General features: G+C 36.2%; 1 protein-coding gene across 1 annotated transcript; it reads left to right on the top strand.

Moving 5' to 3' along the window:
• Positions 1-1480: 1480 nt before the first annotated feature.
• Positions 1481-16117, top strand: LOC137090557 (uncharacterized). Its single transcript, XM_067454519.1, has 15 exons — positions 1481-1501; positions 1973-2051; positions 4464-4502; positions 4616-4806; positions 5174-5300; positions 5382-5487; positions 5595-5718; positions 6855-7023; positions 7106-7379; positions 7485-7536; positions 11511-11626; positions 12222-12403; positions 13690-14185; positions 14753-14853; positions 15692-16117. Exons 2-15 carry the CDS (start codon positions 2037-2039, stop codon positions 15815-15817), a joined length of 2118 nt encoding a protein of 705 aa, XP_067310620.1. The 5' UTR covers positions 1481-1501; positions 1973-2036; the 3' UTR covers positions 15818-16117.
• Positions 16118-16370: the final 253 nt, after the last annotated feature.

Below are 16370 nucleotides of genomic sequence, written 5' to 3'. Positions count from 1 at the left end.
CTCAGTCCACTGCTTCCGCAGGTCCCTCAAGGTCTGGAATCGGTCCTTCTCCACAATCTTCCTCAGGGTCCGGTCACCTCTTCTCGTTGTGCAGCGTTTTTTGCAACACTTTTTCCTTCCCACAGACTTCCCACTGAGGTGCCTTGATACAGCACTCTGGGAACAGCCTATTCATTCAGAAATTTCTTTCTGTGTCTAACCCTCTCGCTTGAGGGTGTCAATGATGGCCTTCTGGACAGCAGTCAGGTCCGCAGTCTTACCCATGATTGCGGTTTTGAGTAATGAACCAGGCCTGGAGTTTTTAAAGCCTCAGGAATCTTTTGCAGGTGTTTAGAGTTAATTAGTTGATTCAGATGATTAGGTTAATAGCTCGTTTAGAGAACCTTTTCATGATATGCTAATTTTTTTAGATAGGAATTTTGGGTTTTCATGAGCTGTATGCCAAAATCATCTGTATTAAAACAATAAAAGACCTGAAATATTTTAGTTGGTGTGCAATGAATCTAAAATATATGAACGTTTAATTTTTATCATAACATTATGGAAAATTATGAACTTTTATTACATATGCTAATTTTTTGAGAAGGACCTGTGTGTGTATATATATGTGTGTGTGTGTGTGTGTGTGTGTGTGTGTGTGTGTGTGTGTGTGTGTGTGTGTATAATTATATATAAAATAAGAGAACATGTCTTATGTATGTTTAATACATATAAGTTTATATATAAATGTTGTGCTGATTCAGATTTGTGTGGAAACCATGTTAATTTCCTCCTTTTTTCATTAACAATTTTGCGTTTTATCTACTACAAAACAACAGAAATGCATGTATATACCAAAATATGTTTTAATTTATCTATGTTCTGGAAAAACTGATTATTTATAAAAAATGCAAGGGTGTCAATATCAGTATGACATATATGAAGCGCTTTAGCAAACTGCTTTACAATTTCGTTTCTTTTCCTGGGTGTCCCATGTGGGATGTTTTACACCAGAAAGCAGGGCTTCATGGGGTTGTTGGAAACAAGACCAGCATGCCTTGAGGCAACACATCCTGCTGGGCAGCCTTGTGCAGTGGTGGAGCATCACAGGACTTCTGCCTAAGTACCCAGGTACCTGTGGATACCACTGGATTGGGGACATGTTTATTTAAACAAAGTATGTGCCATTAAAATAGTCACTTAAAGATTCCTAATTTAGTTTGGGAGGTCTCCTATATTATGTTTAAATGCATCCAAGATAAAAAAAAAAACACTTTAATTTTCTCATATTAGAAATTGCAGCACAACCTGATTTCTCACAGTTTCTAAGCAGTTTGATAAAGGATTAAGCCTCTCTAAACCCCTCCTTTCTGAGAACCTACTCAGCTCTGATTGGTCAGATTGTCTGTTGGTTGATTGGTCTACAACTTACAGCACATATTGGAAACAAAATGCTAATTACCATATCTGAATTTCAGCTCTGAAGGCTTTCTCAGCACTTGAATACACAGTGACATGAACAGTAAGGATGGTAACGGTTTTACTTTATCAATTTGAGTTTCAAGTGATTTACTTGAATCATTCAAGTGAAAGCAAAGTGGATTTTCTTTCACATTAAAGAAAACAGCATCTTCTCTGCATGTCGACAACAGAAACTAAACTCTTCTAGATCTCAGCTACAACTACAGTGTTTGAGGGCGGATCAAAATAGACATTGTTTGCAGGCAGCCAATGAAGAACATAGAATGGTATTATGCAGATTTGTTACAAACCTATGTAGGGTCATGCAGGAAGTAAGACTGGAATTACTGACGACTCATTTCAGACTCGGCTATATCACACTATTTTAAAGGTAAAATCCGAAAACATGTATTACAGGGATAATTCACACAAACATGACAATTCTGTCATAATCTTATGTTGTTCCAAACCTGTTTAAGTATAAAAAAAACAGCTATTTTTTTTTGTTTACTTTGTCTTTTTTTTTTTTTAGAAGCCCATGAATTGAAGAAGATATCTCAGATGTGGTGTGAGATGGACCAGAAACACAGGAGAACATGTCTGGAGTTGAGGTAATTCACAGTAATTAATGAATGAATTATTAAATAATTACCAATATTCTCATGTTCTGTCTCTCATCAGCAGTTATGCTGAGGATAAGTACCGTTGGAGTTCTCTCATTCAGGGTATAGTAGCTCATCTGGACAAACAACACGGGCCTATATGGGTGTCAGAAGACTGTGCCTATCAAACGTACCCACCACCATCTCTAGAAGCTTTACTAAAGCTAGTGCTGCTGCCTAATATTGACATGGTGTCTGTCCAAGCCATTGTATCCTGCTTGTTTTTTATTTTAATATTTTGATGGTTTTGTTTATGCGTTGAAATGTTATGTTATTTATTAATTAGATTTTGCTATATTTTTATTTTATAATTGTTTACTGTTTATACTTAGCTATTAAATAGCCTATAATATAAATTATATACTTTAGATAGTATTTAATATTCATATAAAAACAAATAAATGCACAACTAATTTAAACTTTAATTAAAAAAATAAGAAATATTTCTTGAGGAGCCAAAAGATCATGTGACACTGAAGAGTGAAGATTATAATGTAGTAATGATGCTGATAATTCAGTTTTGCCATCACAGGAAAAAAATATATATTATAAAACATAAAAATATTAGAGATGCACCAATAGTAAATTTCTCTGCCGATGCCCATAGCCGATTATTCAGTGATATCTGCCAATGCCAACACTGACAGTTTGATTTTCGTAATATATATTTTTTTTATAAAGTAAAAACCTCTCATTTGGTACATTACTATAATATTAGAGGTTAAAATGAACTGAGCGATTACATGAGTCATGATTCATTTCAGTAAGTTGTACTGCATCTGTCATACCTTGACAAAGGTTAAATGTTGGTAAATAAATAGTGTGCTTAAAGGACAACTCTGGTGAATTTTTAAGTGTATCTTGATCATTATATCTTTGTGAGTACAGTCTATAGAAAAAAAAAACGAACCGGATTGGTGCTTGCAACACGGAGTTATTACATGCCCAGAGCCCCCCCTCAGCTAAAACGGCAGCTTTGGGGGCATAAGGTAAAGGCTGTCTTTGTGCCTCTTAACAGACACAAAATGCAATTAAAATGTCCGTCCAACATGAACAGGTCCCTCACACGACAACAAGATGAGTTTAGCCACTTAGCCATTGTTTAAATTCACCTGTTTTAACCGGCTAGCTGTGTCTAAAGTTGATTGAATAGCTCGTGACATCAACTGGACATTTCGTCACCTTTGTTTCCTTTTATGTGATTGGTTGAAGCCGTTTTTGTCGCGGCTAGAGTAAAAAAAAATTGGCATCGAAACGAAAAAAATAAATGTCCTCAGCACATTCGCGTTCGGTGTGGAAGCGCTCATTACACAAACAGCTGATCAGAAAAAAAAAACATTGCGCAAATTATTCGCACGTCAAAATCGCGTCCAGTGTGAAAGGGCCTTTATACTGCATCCTTTAACATACCTTCTGATGTTCATTCATGTTTTTCGTGCTTGTATTAAAGCGGAAGAAAAGATTGTCACATCACATTTGCCAGCATGAAAAACTTTGAGGTTCATAATAAAATGGACAGCATTTGAAAGCTGAAGTAACAAAACTCTAAAAATGAGATGCTACAAAAAACAACAACAACAACAAAAAAAAAAACGCAGACCTGGAAACCCTGAACTACAGGCAAGCCATGGGGGTCAAAAAGAGCCTGCTTTCTCCCACACAATTTTTGTAACTCTTAATACATTATTCTTTGAACTGGCCCTAAATTCAACACAAGAGTGATTTACTTCACACACAGTATTATCGACTGATTTTAAACAATGCCGATTATTGGCTGATACATCGGTGCATCTCTACAAAATAGAGAAGTTATTTTAAATTATAATAATATTTCTCAACATTACTGATTTTAGTGTACTTTTGATCAAATAAATGCAGCTTTGGCGAGCCTAAGAAACTATATTTTATTGGAAAAACTATTTTGATAGTCCCCTTTAGACATTCTGTTGATCATAAGTAATTTTACACCTACATGTCAACTAACTCTCCATAGAGTATTAGACTGTCTGCTTAATATCTGCTAACACTTTATTTTGATGATCCCCCAACAGACATTCCGCTGAGTGACTTATTCTACTAACCCTTTCCCCAAGCGAACAGTCTATATTCTAATAGGAGTTATCTGACATGTCGGTGCAACATTACTTGTAGTCAACAGATTGTCTAAAGTGGACCATCAAAATAAAGTGCACCCTATTACCTACTCCCAAACATTCATGTTCTCACTTTTGGTTGCTCTCTTTAATAAAGCTCCAGATAATGTACTTTGTCCTGGACGTGTCTAACCTTCTACAATGTAAGGATGATCTCCTGCAGTCATTCTGCCATGTTTTCAGTATCCCATCTGCATTTTCCCAACAGATTGTTGGATTTTGGCTTCTAGATCGCGGATCAGTTACAGTGAGACGTTTTTTTAATGTTATCAAATATTGTCTTGGTATCATATTATGTGGGTCTAAACTCCCTTGTTTGCTCATTGCGCACTGAACATATGGCACTTTTCTTATTCCCAGTGTTCAATGGATGTTTTATTGAGCCCAAGAGCTTGTCCTCCAACACTGTCAAGGCATCACTGTGCTGTTCTGAGGACCTTATTGAGGACAGGAGTGGATCAAGCGGCACTCAAGTATCTATACAGCATCACACCAGCCATGGAGAACATTCATGATATCAAACTCTGTGTGGATGTATTAATACAGAACAAGTAAATCATAAGGATTTTTATTAATCTATGTTTTGTTGGATTTTTTCCAAAACCATCCTATATTGTGGTGAGCGTGATTTCGCTAGGTTACGTGTTCCTGGATCAACATTCCAATCAATCAATCAATCATATTTGAAGTTTAAAGTTTATGTCAAGTTTAGGTTTACAACCAGGGTTAGGTGTTTCTACATCGGTGTTATCTCACATATCACCTATGACACCTATCATTTCAACACATGTTTCAGAGAAGAATTTTGTTCCAGGATCAGCAAAATATGTTGATCAAGGAACATGTCTGTCTTGGGAAAATCACGGTGAACCCTATATTGCGTATACATTTTTAATTATTGTAAAATACATTTTTCAGATGTATCTCTGCAGCCTGGGCTCTGCTCAGAGGACTTCAAACTGAAGATGTTCATTTGTTCAAACACTTCATTCGTGTCTGTGAGAATCGTGGGATTTGTAAACGTACGTTGGCCACGCTATACGAGGTGAGACGCTGTTATAATTTTCTACTAGGGAAATTTGGGAAACAAATCTGTTCTTTGACAACCATCTAATTTTCATGGCAGTGTATGGCTCATCTCCATTTGACGGAAAGCCGAAATATGCAGTCTGATGAAGCACAAATACAGAATCGACAAACAATAGGTCAACGTCCAGTAAGAACTGAACCAGGTAAACTATGCTAAATTATTCATCTTAAATACTGTAATATGTTAGATGTAGTCTTCATACTGTATTCTGTGTAAATGATGGGGTTTGACTGTGTGGGTGATATCAAGGACAAACTCCTCGTCCACTGTCTGCATGGCTGTACCAAATGGAGGACCGACCGAACCCCAGAGATTTTGTCAGGATACTCAGACAATCGATTTCTGAAATATGTCCACTACCAATGAAAAAAAGGTAAGAAACAAGCACTGTAAAAAATCTCAACTCATTCATTTTTTTTTTTTTTTTGGCACAAGCTTTTTTGAGTTTTAGGGGCTGTATACAAGACACCGTTCTTAATTAAAAACATAAAAATGTATGCGTTTTCGCTGTTCGTTTACACGACAACAGCGTTTTGGGGGCTTGACAATGCTAACTTTTGAAAACAGGTTTCAAAGCCCAAGTTTTTGAAAATTATATTGTTACCTTCTCTTCTCAATTTGAGGGTGATGTCATGCACATGGGTATTACATGTTCAGTCTATAGAGGTGTAATGTTTCTTTACAAAGTGACATCACCAACTACTGTCATCACATAGTGTTTTTAGTTATTTTTCATGTCTGTGTGAACAGGGATCATTTATTGTCTGTATGCAAAAAAGTTGTTTCCATTTTAAGTAAGTTGTTATTGTGTAAAAGTAGCCTCACTTCTAAAAGTGTAGATAACTTTGACAACCAAATTTTTTACCAAATACATCAATTGCATAAACACACTAAATTAAGTTTAAGTAAATTAGTTTACAAGCATAGCTGATTTCAGTATTGACTGCAGATTTTTTTTTAAACTTTTTTAAAAAAAGAGTAAAATTGAAAAATGATAACTTTTTTTAAATAATCAGTTTAATGCATCGGCCTTGCTAAATAGAAGTATTGATTTAAAAAAAAAAAATCGTTCTGACCCCAAACTGTTCAATAATACACCACCTGTCAAAGGTTTGGAAAACATTTATTCCATAAAAATGTGAAATATTAGTACAATTTAAAAGAATTGTCTTCTATTTTATTAGAAAAATGGTACTTATTCTTGTGATGACAGAATGAAATAGATATTAGAATGATTTTTGAAGGACCGATGCTAAAAATTCAGCCTTGCCATCACAGGAATAAATTACCTTTTAAAATATATTTTTTAATTTTAATTTGTAATAGTACTATAATAGTCTTTTGCAATATTACTATTTTACTGTATTTTTGTATTTAAATGTAGCCTTGCTGAGCATATGTTACTCATTTCATAAACATTAAAAAGTATGTTTCCAAACTTTTGACATGGTACTGTAGAATGTAAAATATGTTTCTGATCAACTGTTAACAAAATCACCTGCTTTTTAGTGTGGTGCTGCCAAAGTACTCGGAGAATAGCGTGAACAGCCCAGAACTGTCTCTCTCATCTCAGGCCTCGTGTCATGTCACTAATATCACATCAGTGGACATTTACCATGAGTTCAAGAAAGGAGCAGTTGAGGAAGAGTGTGAGGAAGCCCTGCCTCTGCAGACAGAGGTGTGCTCACAGATACAACCACATTCATTTACAATGGATGCAACCATCAACCTAGTAATAATTACCTCATTCATCCATACAGGAGGAGATGTTTGATACATTAGCAGTGATCTCCTCCTCCTACTCCACATCTTCTGATAGCATGGAGTCGGTTGGCTTCATTACGCCCGCCAGCTCTTCACCATCAGCCCAATCTGCACAGGAACTCATCGTCCTAAAGCAGAACTCTTCCACTGTGCCTGAAGATGAGGACAAACCTCCCGCAGACATGACTCCTGGTTGTCCTGATCTAACTCTCACACTAGAGGGCGCCACTGAGGCGCTATTCATCAACAGCTTGAGCAGGGGAAGCTTAGGTGAGCATGTTGACAGCTTAAACGAATTGTTTTACATAAATAAATGTTTCCATTATAATATAACCAACATTATTAACACCTTTTTTATTTTAAATACATTTATAGAAAAGATTTCATCTAGTGTGTTACCTGGAGACTCTACACATGTGGAGAGAAGGTGAGCCATCATTTATCTCACATCGAGAGAACCTCAGAGATGGGTTTACAAACTAATATGAATATCAGCTTTCATCAAATGCTCCTCAGTGGCTTGATGGCACATGAAAGTGAACATTACAGTTGTAATAATAGGCCTACATTCGTTTTACATTACAGTTAGGTTATGTAAAATTATCATAAAATTATAGACATTGAAAGTCAACATGAGTCACTATGAAATCAAAATTGACAATTCTTATCACTATGGAATATTGCTAGCCTAGAAATCTAGACGCACCCTAGCGGCAGCAAATTTAATTTGCCCGCAAGTGTCGTCTAGCCATCTGAGCTGTATTCCTCAGAATCTGGACGGCCCAATCACATCGTGTATAGAGTCGGCGGGCGGGGCCATAATGACGACGGCCGAGTTGCGCTTGCATGCTTCTAGTAAACATAGAAACTGGCAAACGGCGGCGGTCTTTCGAATCAGCTCTGACCGCGACTCTGGAAGACTTGGAGTTAAGCTTTTCTCTGAGAAAAGAACAAAGAGCGGCACTGAAGTCATTCTTAAAAAGGGAAGATGTGTTCGGAGTTTAGCCGACCGGATACGGCGAATGTTTACAGTTTTTCTCGATTGCTTAAACACTATAACCAGGCTTTTGAATTAAAATTTCAAAACCATAACGCCATTTATCAAAAAGCACACCCATTTCACTAAACTATAAACACTATTCCCTGTTTTGACACATGAGTCAGATTTGTTGAACTGTCACTGCAAAACTCTACACACAAATCCCTTAATTTCTCATTGCCTAGACCATGTGGTCATTTAGAAAGCACTAGCATTCAATATTGTTCACTCAAGTCAGCATAGTTTCAGCTCAATTAGCACACAATTACCCAGGTGAAAACACTAAGAGTCAAAATTTAACACACATCAATCAGAACTTTCAAGATACATAAAAGTGCCAGAGTCAGTTCATTTGAGCTTTGGAACAATGGATCCACAAAGAAATGAAGGAAGAGGTTGAGGAGGGAGAGGAAGAGGACTTGGGTGGTGAAGGAGGAGGAAGAGGACATGGTGAAGGAGGAGGGAGAGGAAGAGGATGAGGATGAGGAGGAGGAGGAGGAGGAGGAGGAGGAGGAGGAGGAGGAGGAGGAGGAGGAGGAGGAGGAGGAAGACAAGCAGTCTCAGATGAAATTAGAGCCAGTTTAGTTGATCATACGAGAGAAGTGCCAATCATATGCATATTCCATATTTTATCATAAGTGTGGGGACATGCACTGGTCTTGGTCTTGACTCGGTCTCGGCCTGTCTTGGTCTTGGTCTTGACTCGGTCTCGGTCTCGGCCCTTCAAAGTCTTGGTCTTGACTTGGTCTCGGTTTAGGTGGTCTTTTCTACAACACTAGTGGAAAATGTATGATCGAGAACCTTATATGCTTGTTCACCTCGTGTCAGTAGATGCGTGCCAGGGGTGGATCAGGCATGCAAGAGGATTTTACCCCCGCTGCCAGGCTAGGGCTAATATAGCCTGTGATGTGGATGAGATTCTCTGGCCTGACCCAGACCAAAGACGGGAGGCTGAGGCGGAATACATTTTTTTTTTGTACTGTGTAGTATGAATGAATGAATAAAAATGTGCCAATGTATCCATTGGTTGTGTCTTTTGTTCATCATGTGAAAAGGTTTGTGAGGAGGGGAACCACAAGTAACATAAAATACCAGTTTTGGAAATGTTGTTTTGAATTTATTGCACCAGTGTGTTAGACTATGTTGTAGTGTGTGTGATTTTGAGGGCTTGTGTGTCTTGTCTGAGGGCAAAGTTTGGTATTTAAGCAAGAGTGAATGGTTTTGAGTGTAGAGCTTCATTTTGACCTGAAAATAGGTTGTTTGGGAAACTGGGTGAGAAGTTATGGATTTGTGTTTATAGTTTTGAGAATATGAGGCATAGTTTCAAGAAATGTGTTTAAGCAATCGAGAAAAACTGTAATCAGTCAGCGAGCTCTGCATCACCTTCGTTGCTCTGGTTGGTTGTAGCGCTATCCTATCTCGTGCAGAGGGAGTTTGAAAGACAACCGTTTATCCGCCCCTCGGATTGAGCCCTGTCTATGGTGAGTTTCCAGACCAAACATCTTGATGTGGGTCTGGCTTGTCAGGCTAGAATATTGCAGGATTCATGCACTCATAACTTAATAACTTCACCCCTTCCAAATCATTCAATTTAGGTGTTCCAATCTCTTCCATGGCCACAGGTGTATAAAATCAAGCACCTAGGCATACAGACGCTTCTACAAACATTTGAGAAAGAATGGGTCACTCTCAGGAGCTCCGTGAATTCAAGCGTGGCAGTGTGATAGGTTGCCACCTAAACAATAAGTCTATTCGTGAAATTTCCTCACTACTAAATATATCATGGTCAACTGTTAGTGGTATTATAACAAAGTGGAAGCAATTGGGAACAGCAGCAACTCTGAAGGATTTCCTCTGAAGGATTTTATCAAAACTAAAGATTCTTCACAAAGAACCACGCGCGCCTCCACCAGAGGAGACTTGATAATACCCCACAGGTATACCACCTTTGGACAGACAGTCCTGTCTGTCCGAGGTGGGAACATGTGGAATAGTCTTCCTCTAACATTGAGAGAATGCCCTACATATAGTTTGTTCAAAGTCCAATTAAAAAAATGGTTATGGGCAAACCAAAGTTGCACACATTAGTGAGTATGTTGCGTCGTATTTTAACTTTTGTATTTCGTCTTGTGCATATGGATGTATTTCTGATGACTAATTAATTTTTTATTTTTATGTAAATATAGTTTATAGGATATTAGATAACGGTTGTTTTTGTGAGCTATGTGACCTTAGCTCGTGGGACTACGGATGGAAATTAGCCCTCGGCTACAATCCGGCATGTTTACATGCATGTACTCCATGTTGTGTTCATTAACATGCACTGTCCCAATCAAATAAATAAATAAATAAAAAAATTAAAAAAAACAACTCAGTCACAAAGTGGTAAGCCATGTAAAATCACAGAGCGGGGTCAGCGTATGCTGAGGCGCACAGTGTGCAGAAGTCGCCAACTTTCTGCAGCATGCCAAGACATTTTGGACAATTTCATACTCCAAACTTTGTGGGAACAGTTTGTGGAGGGCCCCTTCCTGTTCTAACATGACTGTGCTCCAGTGTACAAAGCAAGGTCCATAAAGACATAGATGAGTGAGTTTGATGTGGTGAAACTTGATCCTCCTCTTCAACCTGACAGAATACCTTTGGGATGAATTAGAGCAGAGACAGTGAGCCATACTCAACATCAGTGCCTGACCTCACAAATGCGCTTCTAGAAGAATAATCAAAAATTACACTCATAAACACACTCCTAAACCTTGTGGAAAACCTTCCCAGAAGAGTTGAAGCTGTTATGGGCCAAAGGATGGGCCAACTCCATATAAAACTATACGAATTAAGAATGGGATGTGCATGCAATGACAGGCGTCCCATAACCTTTGGCAAAATAGTGTAGCTGTGTTCAGTCTCTATACCTTCATTCACTATTCCCTACATTACTCCACTAATATTGTCCATTTGAAGGAGTGATTGAATACAGTTGAATTAATTTGGATACTGAGTGCGCCGGAAGGGCTGCTGCTTTTGCATCATTTGTGCTTGCTTTGCTTTTAAATCTTAGCAAACTGCCAGCTATAGTAGTAATGCGTGCATTGTGGGATTGAATGAGGGCACTCGAATATGTCCACTATGGTTTCGGACACCACTACAAATGGCTGTACCCTTAAATAGTGCCCTATTTAAGGGTATAGGGAGCGATTTCAGACATGTTTATGGTTTCACACTGTTGGAAATGTCATTCAGATGATTTTCTCAGTTGTATATGTTTTAAATGTTCTGTTTTGTCATTTTGATAACTTAAGTTCAAGTAAGTTAGTGATATGATGAATGATTCCACACTGATGATGATGTGCTTGCTGTTTTAGGCTCCTGAGCACACTTAACCTCCACCCTAACTGCTCCAGTAATGAGGACAATCAGTCAGTGTGCTTAATTCCAGAGATCCCGACGGAGAGTCATAACCTTTTATCACCCAATCATGGTGAGTCAATAACATTTATGCCTGGTAGTTTTTTTTATCAATTGAATTTTTTCCTCATAATTTAGAATCTAGTTAAAGGGCAAGACTCATCCCACAGGACAGATTATTCACAGAAGAGATCTCAATTAATAATCTCACTCCTAGACAGCAGTAAGAGGAAATGAAGAGCAAGTGGAGACTTTTGCTTGTCTTTTGCAGAATTTTTCCCTTGAGAAGAAGACCCCAATAACCTCACATGCATGTAGAGATATGAATTTAAATAAAACTTCCCAATTCTAAATAATCTGAGCTATGCTGTACAGTTTTATTTGATTTAGTTTATATATATATATATATATATATATATATATATATATATATATATATATATATAAAAAAAAATTATTTTTTATTATGCTATTTTGTTTTTCAATGCAAAAAATAGCTTTACATTTTTTTTTAGGTGAAATATCTGTGACAAATGAAATATATTAGTACTTGATACTTCTGAAACATATACCGTAACTGAAGCTGTTGTTCTTTCATACTGTGACTCACAGTTGTTCTCTAGGGTTGCTTGTAAAGTGGGATGACACTTATCACTCATTTTTCACAGAGAAGTTAATTTACCACAGAACTGTGGATGATGCCATTAGCATGAAGCTCAAGAATCTGACTGAGACTGAAGAGGGGATTCTTTTACCAAGAGAGCCAAAAGTAGAGTATGATCATCTGCAGGATTCTGATAATGTTGAGGAGTCAGGAACGTCCAGCTTTCTGCAGCTCAAGCCCTTACGGGTGAGTTACATTTGAATGAATATATTGCAGATTTGATCAACTCACATGTGTTGTGTACATGTGTAAAATATATACATGTGTGCTTTTATAGTGTGCTTCAAAATATTTAAAAAAAAATAGTATTAAAAATCATTTGACCATGTTATTTAGCATCAATAAATGTGATTTGGAACAAATTCATAAATATTTATTTATTTGATTGATTGATTGATTAATAATATTCTTTAAATATTATAAGATATGATAACAGTATTAAAATATCCTAAAAGAATTGTATACATAAAAGTCTGACCATATATATTGCAGCATCAATAAATTAAAGTGATTTGAATCATTCATTCATTCATGAACATCAGTTTTCATGAAATTAAATATTCATATTCTCTATTTTATTAATTTATTTAATTTATAAATTATTAATTGTTGATTCATAGTTTCGGGAATGTGATCATATTGTAAAAAAAAAAAAAAAAAAAAAAATATATATATATATATATATATATATATATATATATATATATATATATATATATATATATATATATATATATATATATATATATATATATATAAAAAAATCAACATCAGTTAATGTTATTTGGATAAGTTTCATAAATATTTATGAATTAATTTGTTTATTTATTAATAATAATGAACTTCATTCATTCATTCATTCATTCATTCATTCATTCATTCATTCATTCATTCATGTGTTTATTAATATTATTAAAATATTATAAAATTGATCATGTATTGCAGAATCAATAAATGTGATTGTAAAAAGTAATGTATTTATTTCTTAGTTAGTTTATTTAATATGAACATCGGCTTTGGTAGTGTTTTTTTAATATTCTAAAAAAATAGTATTTGTAAAAACAAAACAAAAAAAACTGCCCATTTATAGTAGGATCAATAAATGTGATCTAGATAAGGTTAACTAAAAATAAAAAAGTAATTAATTCATTAAATGAATTAATTGAATTATTCATGCATTCATACTCTATATATTCAATATTTATTAATGAATTTCTTCGATTTTTTTGATAAAATTCTTAAAATGTGAAAATATTCTTAAAGTAGTATTTTTAAAAATCTGACCATGTATTGTGCAACCAATAAATATGATTTGAATCAGGTTCAGAACATACATACATACATTTATTATTTTATTGTATTATTATTTATTTAGACAATTTTAAAAAAATATAATATACATTTGTTAGTGTTCTTAAAATATTCTAAAAAACTAAATGACCAAAGCTTTGACTGTTGGTGTTGTTGTCAAGCGAGTGCTGTCTCTCTCACGGCTGGAGGACTGTCCGGAAGGCTTTTATGGTGACTCTGAGGATGCCGTAGACCAGCCAGAAATCCTCACTTCCTGTGACTTCACGGAGACCATGCACGACCTCTTGGCTCATCTCCAACCGACTGACCTCTTAGCAGATGATCGAGAACCCTACCAGGCCTGTTCCTTAAGTGCCCTTAAAGGCTCCATCATGAGGATGGACATAAGCCTCATCCGTCTCTCTAAAAGATCCTGTCAAATCCACAGTCCTATTGACTCCCGCTCCAGCCTCGTCCGCACTGCGCAGCTCAGCCTCTCTCAGCAGTCCTCCAGAGAGTCGAGGGTCTCCAGCACAAAAGAGGCGGTGTGTTTCCGGACCACCTCAGACCGGGTGGGTCACTGTAAGCTGGGCGGCTGGTGGAAGCAGGCTCTGGAAACTCGACGGCCTTCGACCGGGCTGCTTCCTGCCTTAGAGCAGGTTTCTCCTGTCACACGAGGTATAACGGGTACTGTGGCCCAAAAAGATCAAACCTTGTGACATTTACTTTAAAGCTACACTGTGTAACTTCTTCAGCTTATTCTTAGCTGAAAATTCTGGCATCATTTATTTCCCCCTCAAGTTGTTCCAAAGCTGAATGAATTGTTTTCTTCTGCTGAACACAAAAGAAGATATTTTGAAGAATGTCAGAAACCAACAATGGGGTCCAATTGTTGATGGTATTTTTTTCCTACTATGGAAGTCAATGGGGCCCATCAACTGTTAAGATAACCACATTGTTCAAAATATCTTCTTTCTTTTTGCCAAAAGACTCTCCTCTGTTTCCTGATTCCCCAGAGCTTTTAGATTTAATGCCCATGTTGTATCACAACCATAAAACATCCCCTGAGGTCTAAAATATTAACAATTATATAGGCTTACCATAGTGAATCAGAAACTTGTTTTGGAAGGATTGATGCATAGTGTACCTTTAAATAGACTGTTTTATTTTTAAGTGGTTACTCCTCGTCCTTGATATTAATTGAGCCACTAATTGAATAACCAATCTTCTTCGTTTCCCCTACAGAAAAGCGGGCATCTGAGCCGCGACGTCCGTCAGCTCATGGGCTCGGAAGCTTCTTAAACTTTCCGTCCAATCCACAGGTGAAAAAACGAGAGGCCGAACAGGTATGACTTGCTCATTTACCTCGGATTGGTGTGAGAGGCATTTGTATTGAATTTACAGAAACAGCCTAGAATAGACTTCTGACCACAGAGTGTCAGTATTGCATCAGTAAAGTGAGCTGATTTTTGCAGTGCAGCTGTGCATTGCATAATCATTTAATTTCAACATAATCACTTGATTACTAAAAGCCAGCCGTTAATTAGACTGCTAAAAATGGACACATGGCGGCTTTGCGTGTGAATTGTTGGTCTAAATTGTTTTGCTGCTGTACAAAGAGCGAAAGTTGGTGAGAGAGTTTCACTAATCAGTCTCACAATCTCATCTCATCAGCTTAATTGGTGATAATGCATAATTAATACATTACGCTCTATGGTTATTATACAACTTGCCCTTTGGAATGGTTATTTCAGGCCCTTTATTTCTGTCATTTGTCCCAAATGGAGCTTTTTTTATTTAATATGACTTGTCAGTATTTCAGTTACAATACTGGTTTCCTCATTAATCAAGTAAAGCACCCGTATCTGTTTTATTCATGGACTGTGATAATTGTTCTTCTAGGAACTGTTAACAGTTATGGCAAAAAATGCATCACTTTTTTTTCAACTGGTCTATTTCCTGTCGTGACAGGAAATGAGAATTTTGAAAAACCTTTTTCGGGAACGTTTAATCATGGCCTTTATAAGCTGTTTAAAAAAAAAATCTGATTTACTGCATTGATTCATGGCACCAAGATATTGGTTCTCTCACCCCATCCACATCCATTCAGAGGAAATGATGAGGAACACTGTTGATTTGAAAATTGTACATTTTTTATTATTATTTTTGTGTGTGTGCTTACAGGCAGTTAAAGGTGAATTAACAGGTCGGAGAGGATCTTTTAAAGGGATCATTAATCAGATGGACAGCGGATCAACTTCACATCGAGGCCGTCGAGGAAAGACAAGTAAAAGAATCAAACGAGCTTAAAAGAAAAAAAAAGGTTTTCTGTTTGAATATGTAGAAGACAATGCGTGTTGTAACATGGCGAGTTTCAACATCATCAGTTTTACCAATCAATTAGTTATAGGGATGAAATCATTACCATGGAATTATATATTTTTTTGTTCGTAAGTATTTCATTATCACAATAATTTCATGTAAAAATTTAAACTGATATCAAAACAAAGCATTATTGCAATATAGACATCCACATCATCTTTAAAACATCGCAATTTGACTTTCTGTGCATTTTTAATGACAAATCTTTTATTCAATAACATGAGAAAATGTTTTTCAAGGCACAATATAAGTATATAAATATTTAGACACGTAAGGACTTCATGTGTATTGATAATACTATTTGTACACTGTAAAAAATATATGATTAGTAAGTCTTGGCAATTAACTTATCAAAATAATTTAAGCAATTTCAGAATGTTTCAATATAAATTCTGTGAGATTAAATAAAAAATTAAGTTGATTATACTTAAAACATTAGGTTCATTTTTTACACTGTAAAACATTATATAATATGGTTTAT

This window comes from Pseudorasbora parva, chromosome 10 (genome assembly GCF_024679245.1).
Source record: "Pseudorasbora parva isolate DD20220531a chromosome 10, ASM2467924v1, whole genome shotgun sequence".
Classification (NCBI taxonomy): Eukaryota; Metazoa; Chordata; class Actinopteri; order Cypriniformes; family Gobionidae; genus Pseudorasbora; species Pseudorasbora parva.
This window is presented reverse-complemented; position numbering and strand designations above follow the sequence as displayed.